General features: G+C 50.4%; 2 protein-coding genes across 2 annotated transcripts; both read right to left on the bottom strand.

The window, feature by feature from the left end:
* Positions 1 to 669: 669 nt before the first annotated feature.
* Positions 670 to 2,780, bottom strand: CONPUDRAFT_157954 (uncharacterized protein; the record flags this gene model as incomplete). Its single annotated transcript, XM_007774938.1, has 7 exons — positions 670 to 810; positions 860 to 1,077; positions 1,134 to 1,689; positions 1,742 to 1,870; positions 1,923 to 2,138; positions 2,192 to 2,569; positions 2,637 to 2,780. The coding sequence occupies 7 exons, from the start codon at positions 2,778 to 2,780 to the stop codon at positions 670 to 672; spliced, it is 1,782 nt and encodes a 593-aa protein (XP_007773128.1).
* A 1,094-nt stretch (positions 2,781 to 3,874) lies between these two features.
* On the bottom strand, positions 3,875 to 7,135 carry CONPUDRAFT_63473 (uncharacterized protein; the record flags this gene model as incomplete). The annotated part of the gene is made up of 11 exons (XM_007774694.1): positions 3,875 to 4,273; positions 4,352 to 4,723; positions 4,800 to 5,006; positions 5,087 to 5,266; positions 5,321 to 5,417; positions 5,480 to 5,637; positions 5,689 to 5,890; positions 5,954 to 6,150; positions 6,210 to 6,404; positions 6,459 to 6,683; positions 6,833 to 7,135. The coding sequence occupies 11 exons, from the start codon at positions 7,133 to 7,135 to the stop codon at positions 3,875 to 3,877; spliced, it is 2,535 nt and encodes an 844-aa protein (XP_007772884.1).
* Positions 7,136 to 9,989: the final 2,854 nt, after the last annotated feature.

The raw sequence follows: 9,989 nt of genomic DNA, 5'->3' as shown, positions 1-9,989 counted from the left end.
GGCGGAGGGCGAAAGGCGGGGCCAGAAGGAGGGGAGGGCGGAGGGCGGGGCCAGAAGGAGGGGAGGGCGAAGGGCGGGGCCAGAAGGAGGGAGGGCGGAGGAGCGGGCCAGGAGGAGCGAGCGAAGGAGCGGGTGAGGAAGAGGGTGTAGGAGATGGAAGGGAGGGGATGGAACGCGATGGAACGCGACGATGGTTGAAGTTGAGAACCAAGAGGCGCGTAGGCGGACATTGAAATTGCATTTATATAACGAATGTGATCGGACTTTAAATCCTAGTGAAGATCGCTTATTAGTATTACATTCACTATAGTTCAGGCTGTAGAGAGTAGTATTATATCAACCATAGGACTAAGAAAGCAATAGCTAAGAGATAATGATCAGTATTTGAAGGTGTTCTCGCGTCTCATGATCGAATTGACATAGATACATCTACGGGAGTGAGGTAATAAAGAATAATCGCGGATTTTATGCAAAGAGTGGCGACGACCTTAGAGTTAGCTCGACGCTGAATATACGCTTACCATAACGAATGTAACGGGCAAGTATAATGAACCAACGCAGGCTGGCAAGTCTAATCAATCATATTTCAATCTCGACTGTAATACGGATGAGCAAAAATTCGAATATGCAAATGTAGCAAGAAATATGATGAGTAGTGATACGAAGACGTCAGTTCGAGCCTCGGAGGCGACGTTCGCCCTCCTTTTTCCCCTTCACCGTAGTTCCCTTGGCTTTAATCCCTGCCATTGTTGCGTCAGCTTGGGGATCCATGTCCTCCAGCCTGCCAGCATTGGTTCCATTGCGAGTAGTCTGAGTAGAAATGTTAGGTAGTGTGACAGTCAACTACATATGAACTCACGCGCACCGTCCCTCGAGCTCGAGGGGTTCGATGAGTAGAAATAGAGTCGGAGGGGGTACCTTTACCCTGATTCTTTGACGTGTGACCGGCCGAAATGCTGTCTTCACAAACGACGCCCGCCGCCCTCACGCTGACGGAGGAGTTCTTGTTGTCCTTAGCCTGAATATCCAAGTATGCGGACGCCCTCTGCAGGCCGCCAGCTGCATCTTGTGTCCGATCTTTCGAAATAGAATTAGGAACTGATACGACAGTAATAAAGAACACATCTCCTCACCTTGCACGTAAGCAGTGGGAATAGATTCCTCAGCCTGCTCAGCATACTCAGCCTTGTCCTCCCCGTCCCCGCCTTCCGAGTCGTCCTCATCCTCGTCCTCGTCTTCGTCCTCCTCGTTCTGCTGTTCAACGTCGGCAGCGTTGTCCGGGTGCTCGAGAGAGCTGGTCTGTGGATCCAGTTCCATACGACGAACTTGCTTGGCAAGCGCCGAGAGCGAGTGAGAACCGTTAGTAGAGGACGCTCCCGCCGGAGGGGAAGACTCAGAGTTGGCGGGTGGCTTGGGTGCGTAGTACTGTTCGAGACCAGCCATCAGCTCTTCGTCTTCGTCCTTCTCCTGATCGACAGGCGCCGGAAGTTCCTTCAAGACGGGGTGGTCGGACGATGAGGGCGGAATACCAAGAACTTCGTAGTTGAAGTACTCCTGGACCTTGAAGGTCCATACAGCATTACCTGTAAATAGAAGCTTCAAAATGTAGTCCCTGTCGTCACCGTACGGGATGCCAGAGGGCAGGCCGGGGTTTACATAGGTTGGGTCGTTTGATAGGAGGTAGCGTATCTTTGAAATGCATTTAGATCAACTCAAGTATAAAACAAATATGTCCACTCACATCAGCCGTGGAGCTTGCAATCATTGACGGGTCTATGACCGTGAGCTGGGTTCCTTTTGCTTTCGAGCGAGGCCGACGCATGCGGCGGAGCTTGAGGCCTGTCGGACCGAAGAACTTTACAATCATTGCCTAGCGCTATGAATTAGTGAAAGTTGAATAAGAGACATACAATCTGACTGACCCTAACGAGTACTTCGGACATAAGAAATTCCTGCGGGAGCGGACGATCTGGATTGGCGTACAAGACGGGCGCGTGTCGATCGTACTTGGGGGAATCGACCTTCTTCTTGAGGAGGCCCAATTTCCTCTCCGCTGTAAGAGGTCCGAAAATGCTCAGTTCCGCGGCACGCAGAGTGGTAGTGTAGAGACGACGCCCAGCGTCAACAGCTTGGGTAAACTAAGGAGCCGGAGAACAATGAGACACTGTACGAGATAGAATGATGAGCTTACCGTAGTGGCGAACGTCTCCTCCTGCTCTATGAGATCTCCCATCTCTTCGATGCCCATGAACCGATAAACATTGGCCATGTTCGCTTGGGCCATCGCCTTCGCGTCCTCGAAGCGGGAAGGATCAGCAGGATCGATGCTCCTTGCAAGAGGTGACAGCGGGAAGGTGCCCTCGGCGACCCAAGGACGGATGCACTTGGAGAAACCGCCGCCCTTGCTCTTGAACTTACTTTCGAACATCATAGACTGGAGTGAGAGGCCCCTATCGAAGCTTTTCTTCTTGTCCTTGGGTAGCAGCGCGTATAAGACGCGGACCTGGTCTTTGACGGCGCAGTATGCGTCGAAAAGGGCGCCATGTTCCTCCTGAGTTTCGTGCAGAGCCTGAAGAAAATAAATACCATATGAGCACTCGATAACAGGACCTAGATAAGTTATATGGACGACTCACTTTACGAACTTGAACCAGAGGCGCGGCCTCCGAGAGTTGGGCTACAGCATGCAGAGAGCGCGTAAAGCGACCATCGTCGTCCATAGAGATGCCGCCAATCTTGGAGGGGAACTCCTGATCGTCGTCGTCATCGCGGGCAGCCATAGATTTCTAAAGACGTGTAGTGAACGAAGTCGGTATGAAGACGAGATGAGGAAAAGGCTGAGACTGCTAAGGGTCTACTGATGGAATGGCTTACCTTATATACAAGTCAGTGTGATGTCGCTGACGTGTAGAGCAGTTGACGAACATAAACGATTCATAGCCAGAGCCAGAGTGAGCGTTCCGTGGCCGCCATGAGACGAATCAAAGCGCCCGCAAGAATTGCCTCGTTAACACGGAAATAACCTAGTGATTCATTAGACGCACCTCGTGTTTTGACCTATACAATCCACGACTGTTCTGCCTTACGATCAGGCTGTGATATGAGGAAATTAGTAAAGATATGATAACGTGTGAAGAAGTGACTTACAAGACGTTCTCGTGTTGGTGGACAGGTTTAGAGCCTTGGACTCGAAACGAGGCTTTCATTGAGTCGGATCTGTTTACGTCAACATGTGACAGGGCCTTCAAAGCCACTGCCTTGCTCACGATAGCTTGCATGTTCCGGTCGCCAGCGAAGCGGTGAACTTGGGAATGCCAAGTTCGAAGAGCCGCATGCCATATTAGCGATAGACTGCTTTGAGGTCTGATGTAATAACACTCACCAATAGATCAATGAATGTGAATATAAAGGCGGGATATGAACGGTGTCGTCTTAATCTGTCTTAATCTATCAGCTTTGTGTGCAGTATGTCCAGGTGTATATTTACGTACAAGTGCAATGGCAAACAATCCGGAGCGGGAGCAACCGGGAATGCAAGTTTGCCAACTAGTTAAGGCAGACGAAATGAAAGAAACGCACCTGACAGAATAGATCAGCTGAAGGCAAAGGGCATGCGGGTGACAATGTAAAGCGAAAGGGCGAGTTTTGACGGACCGGTTCGGGATGACCACTAGAAACGTGTAGTATTAACACACTTCTTCGTCAAATGACATGAGAAATCGGCTTGGAACGCACCTGGACTACGGAGAATTGTAATAGCTAGAAGAGTGAATTGAGGAACAGCAAGATTGCTGGTAATGCTATGAAACGAGCATGAAGTGCGAGGGAAGAAGGGGAAGCAGACACAGAACTTGTGACATCGAGTGATTCCGCCTCAGCGAGACCATTCCTTCATTCGAAGGAACATATCTCCATCGATATGTGTCATAACAAAAAACTCGGAATGGTCCGCTGACTTGAAGTCAGGAGCGAGCAGTGCCCCGCGGATAATCGAACCCAGCGGGATGATAATAGAGGAAGCCCGAGGAGTAGCCTTCACACGGACGAGGCCGAGGTCCTTGTCCACCCTTCTCGCTAGTCCCGGAAGGCCCGCCGTGTAAGGCTGGACAAGCGCCAATGAGAGGGGCTCGTCGACACCGGCGAGGTGAATCTGAAAAGCAAAGACGAGACGCACGAAGGCCTCGCTGGTGTCCGATACTTGCACCAAGGCGCAATCATAGCGAGGGTGATGGTGAAACTTGGGGTGACAGTGTAGATAGTCCGTCGTCTGTAGCTAGGTCTCTTTCGACTCGTAATTGACCTTGATGAAGCGGAACTCCTGAAGCTTCTCGATACATCAGTCCTGTGTTACAGCAATGCCAGATGGATTATAGCCTATGCATACCTGATAGCTGCGACCGAGCCTCTGCCACGAAACCAGCTGGGCCCTGTATCCCTCCATCCCCTCGAGATTTGGCAGAGTCTCATTGACGAACCTCTCGAGTACGTTGTGGAAATCTTGAAATGCCGGGTCGTGAGGGTGATCGCTCTGAAGGTTTGTGATGGTGGTGATGGGCTGAGACGATCCTACATAGAACTTCTCAGAAGATGATGTGAAAGAACTGTACTCGGCACCAGTGTCGTTGCTTGCAGATTCGTCTTGAGCAGAGAGAGCGGCTTCGTACTCTGATATGCGACTGAAAATCAAGTTAATCGCAAGCCGGTGTTGATCTATTCGTAGAATCTGTAAAATCGCAAAGAGAGGATCATAAGAGCATTGAGATGGTAGAACGTTCACGTGGGAGAAGTGCTTTACTCACTTGCTCTGCGATTTCCTTGCCGTTGGTACGACCGTACGCCGCTTTGAGGAGAGTGTGCACTCCCTCATTTGGCCGCGTGCTGTAGTTACGACTTGCGCCTTTGTTTCGAATATCTTCGAAGGCGTGCTTGAGGTAATGCGCTTTCGGGAAATCCCAATCGATTTTTATGTCGGGTATCTGCGATGTTTTTGCAAGTTCAATGTAGTCCTGTTGTTCAGCGCCGTGATGTAATAGTGAGCATCATCAGAGGATCGAGCTGAATATATTCTCAATCGAAGCTGACTCACATCGAGCACCTTGCTGAACCGCTCAAGTTCTGCTTCGCCGGCTGCAATTGTATCGTCCGTATGGACGTCAAGGCCGATGTAGCAGTCGAGTTCTAGATAGCTTCTGATGACCAGAAGCAACGCGTAGCCTTCAGGCGACGTCTTGGGTGTGAGGAGGTTTTGCGCCACGAATAGAACTTGCTGTAAGTCAAGTTCTGTTATACAATCAGAACATTACATATTTGAGAGGCTTACCTTTGACATATCGTGAAACTTGTTACCGTCAGAGAATGACGTATTGACCGCATGGGCGAAGTGGTTCAGGTCTCGCCATCTCGGCATTGCATCAAACCTGTTTTATTATTATAGTATGAACGAAGCAGACAATGTCTAAGGACTTACTGCTCGTCAAACTTCCCCATCGTTCCCTCGAACTTACTGCTTACGTGCTTTATTATCTTCTGTAGTTCAGGGAGTAAGTGTCGACCGAATAGTCCACCGTGATTAAAGTGCAAGCGGTCGAACGAGAGCGCGTCGTGAGGATCCGAGTACTGGATATCCCAGAACACATTCTGTGCTACCTCAATACTCAGTACGTCAGTTAAGAATGTTCTGAAACGCACCTCAGCTGGTCGCAAGCCGACTTTCTTCATAGCATCGTTACCAAGGCCCTTATTGGCCTTGTACTTGTCGTATAGATCACGCCCTTGCTTTGAAGTACGGTGTTCGTACTTTGTGTGGAAATCCCGTAGGTTCTCCTTCGGAGAAAGGCAGATGGGACACGGGCACTTGCCTTTAGGCCCGCGTATCAATGCCATCATGCATCTAATTGAAAATAAATAAAATAGTCAGTGGCTTCAGCGACAGAAAGGAGAGAGAAGACTTCACTGCTCCTCGTAGTCAGCAGAGAGAACAAATATGGCCGGGAATAGAACACGTTTTTGACCGTCAAAGCAGTCGTGCACCATCCCCGCGTTCGAATATGTCCCGATGTCTTCTATAAACGTTTTGAAGGACTTGTGCCAGACCACTCGCTTGAAGTTCGTGTATGACAACTTGCCTTCCTTCTCAGGATCGTCGCCGAGCTATCATTTTATCAACAGCTATAAGAGTATTGAACAGAAAGGTTCATGAATGTACACACCACGGGGAGCCAGCCAACAACGCGCGCGCCGCCGACGCCGTTTCCGTTACGAATTTTACTAGGCAAGTTCATACACCTTGCTATGACCGGGTACCCTTGGACGGTACCAAACGACGAAAGACGCGTTTTGTCCGCGTAAAGAAGGATCGAGAACGGCGCGGGAGTTGCGCCACTATGTTGATTAGGTAGTTTACTCTATACGCAGAAGAAACATGTAGCATCGAGCAATATAGACATAAGAATACGCACCTGTATACTCCACCATCTGTCAGCTGTCCACGGTTCATCATACATGCGGACGAATCGCTCTGAATCATCGTCTCGTCGATAGACTTTTTGTGCATCCCATTCGAAGTACGGCGCGAGGGACTTGTTCGCCAGAAGTTCCTTGGCCCATTCCCAGAGGTCTCGTTTGTGAACTTCGACGGGTATCTTCTGTTTCTTCCAGTCCACCGTTATCTTACATGTTTCGATCTGGGCCAGTGGTATGACAAATGCATGCGAATGAGATTGTCATTGAACACTATCTAAGCTAGTTGGTACATCATGCCGCTTACGGGGGTGAGCTCCAAGGCTGCCTGGTCGCATGTTTTGCACAGCTCGGCGTCGTTCTTGAAAGTTACGTCCGCATTACCTTTCGCCACCTTGCCAATGAGCGCCAGCAGGCGCTCAACGTTTGCCTGTGTGAGTTTTGCGTCTATCGCGATTGAGGCGAACTCGCAGTCACCTTTCGATTTGAATGGCTCCCATGGTTCCGACGCGTTGTTGTTGAGTGCCGGGAGCAGATGCACTGTGTTGCGGAATTTGTCCCATGCCTCGGTCTTCGAGGGGCGCTTGCTGTCGGGGTGAAAGTCTGTTTTGAAGTCCAGGTTACGAGATGAAGACGCGGGAGGGAGCGTCGTCGCTGTGTAAGCGACACTCTGCATACTGACGTCGGACTCGGAACCTTACAGACATGTAAGCTCCCTCGACGGAGGCAGAGACAGAGACACAGAAATATGAGAAAACGACGTACGAAGTCTAGCGTTGACCCCACTATCCTCAAACTCATCGAAGTCTTCTGTATATTCAGCGTGAACGAGCGTTGGCGCTATTTCGCCATGCTCCTGGTGCAGATCTGATGCCGCTCATATGAGTAGTGCCATCGATTGAAGGAGAGGACATACCATCATTTGAGCTATGTGCTCCTGCCAGGGCAGCCGGAGGCCCAGGAACGTAGGTAGATATCGAGGGTCCCCACAAACCCTGTTCTTCAGTTCCAACGAGCTTTGAGGAGCCTGGTACTGGCGCTCGTGCTGCAGACAAGCGATCGGTCCGTAGCTGAACCTCGCGAGCTGGTGCGATAGGGAGAATCGGTCAGAGGGAGTCAGAGAGACGAGCAGAGAACAAGGGACACAAGGAGACATCATATACTCATGTAAGGAGGTAGATACGGATTACTCACCTTCGCGCTGCAGAGCCGAGTGCCTGTCTGAGATGGCATTACGGCGCTGCATCTGCTGCTGACGCTCGCAACAGGTCTTTTCGTGCATGAGGAGCCCATTCGGATGCAGAAGCCGGCCGCATCCATTGCCGCATGGAACTTTGCCGTTGTTATTCGGCTTGGCTTGAGGTCTGTCCTTCTTGGTATTGGCGCGAGGCATGTTGTACAACAGAGAGTGACGTAGGTGAATACGGTATAAGGTATGGAACAAAGGGGGCGGGGTTGGGACCGGGGACGGGTGCGGAGAAAGCGATCGATGAATGTTGACGCGGGCGTCCGATCGAGGCACGTCGGATCAACTAGGATACCGGGGCAATGCGTGGGAACAGGCGCGAGTCAGCGAAAGAATGCATCGAGAACGAGGACGAGGACTTGCCGAACCAATCGGATGGAGTTGCAACACCGGTCTACGCTAGTGGCCGCACGCGGATTCATGTGCCTACGTTTTAATGCGTGTAGATCTCACCTGTCCGTTCGGACAGCGCTTCCGGGGCAACCCGGCATTTGAATTCCGTCCGAATGATATTCATATGGCATTCGGTTAACATAGTAACTTGCTTGTCTGACTTTCGTGGGAACGGTCGTTTCCACTTTTCCGACATTGCTGTTGGTGGCCGCGCCAGTGACTGGTGAAAATTGTATGCCGTGACTTCAGACTCAACTCGCGTCCAAAGTTATGGAAAATATGCCTCGTCCACAGTTCATGGCCATAGAGAGCCTGAGCGCCATGATTTGATACTTATACCTCATTAATTCATTGGCCGGTTTGAAAAAATCCGCGGTAACGGGCTTTGCCGTGCACTGGAGCGCGGTGTTACCCAATAATTTCCACTGTGCAGCCGGCGGCGAGTACGTCTTTTCTCTAATGCATGATGGAGTCAAACTCATTGTGTCTGAAACCACTCACCATGATAGTCTCTCCAACAGAGCAAGATTCGCTCCATACAACAGGACATCGATGATCCCTCCAACGACAAGAACATCTTTCCAGACAAAAACCTTGATATCGTGAGCAAGTGCTCCTGGGAACCGTCACAGTGTTTTGACGCGGAGAAGAATCTATTTGGAGCACGTGGAAAGGAGTTTGGCTTCACCAAGCATCACTACTCGTCTATAGTCCACCACAAGGTAGATCTTCTTGCCACTAACCACCTCTTCCTAGAGTTTGCTACGCCCTGGAAGGTACTGTACTTTTACGACCGTTCGCTCGTGGGAGAATGACTTCCTAATCCGGATGTCCCGCTTTCTGGCTCGCGGGTTGGGATCAATGCGGGACACTTGGCTCGTCAGGGGTTAATTATTTCGAATGTCGCGGGACACGTCGCGTTCGCCGTTCGGCGTCGGACATACCTGGTCTCTATTCCCCGGCTGACAAGGTAACTCAGGGAAATCATAGCTTGATGAAGTCTCCTCGCGCGCGCTACACATTACTGACAGTTCTTTGTTTGTAGGTTTGTGAGCCATGTGTCAACAGGATTGGCCTCCAGTCTTTACTGGCGGGCAGCACTTCCGCCTCACGACGCGCATCTGTCGATGCTCAGCCCTGCAGCAGCTAAGGTGAGCTTTCGGTCAAGCTTTTGTTTCATCCCTGGATTTCTGAAACTCTAGCACCACGTTCATGTGTCACCTCCACGAAAATCGCGCTCAAACCGTATGGGATGCTCGCAGTCAAGTCATGGCGTGTTGATGCAGATGTATAAAGAGAGACATTTTTTGCTGTAGAATGACTGGCAGTGCGTCTTTTTCCCCTCTTTCATGCCTCCTCCTCGTCTCATCCAGGAGCCAGGGAACCAAAGGGGGAAGCGTCGTAAGGTATCTAACAAGAAGTTCGACGACTTTCTGGGTCATTAGATCACTTGTAATTGCTCTAGATTTTTTTTTCGAATTTATTCGTATTTTTACGCTATTTTTACCACTTGTCCCGCTTTTTGGCTCGTGAGTCCTCAAAGAGGTGGGACAGTCCCGCCTAAATGGCTCGCTCGCTCAACCCGTGGGACATGGGACGAGCGAACAGTTGTAAAAGTACAGTATTTGATGGCGATGTGAACGAGTCTTTTTCACCAGAACACCGAACACTACAACAGCACGTTTCCAGCTTTGCCGGATGCTCTCTTGTTATGGCTGAGTCACCTCAACAGCTTTTCACTGCTATTGCTCATGCAATGTTGAGTACGAGTCATTGTTTTCCAGAAGCAAAGTAGCTGCCTTGCTCATTATTATCTGGCCATCTCTAGGGTATTGGAGCATGCTGTGCAAGGGCTTTCAGCACCGTGATATCAACATCGGTAATGTGCTTC

The sequence above is a fragment of the Coniophora puteana genome (assembly GCF_000271625.1).
Source record: "Coniophora puteana RWD-64-598 SS2 unplaced genomic scaffold CONPUscaffold_13, whole genome shotgun sequence".
Lineage (NCBI taxonomy): Eukaryota > Fungi > Basidiomycota > Agaricomycetes > Boletales > Coniophoraceae > Coniophora > Coniophora puteana.
Note: the sequence above shows the minus strand (reverse complement) of the source record. Positions and strands in the feature narration are given on the sequence as shown.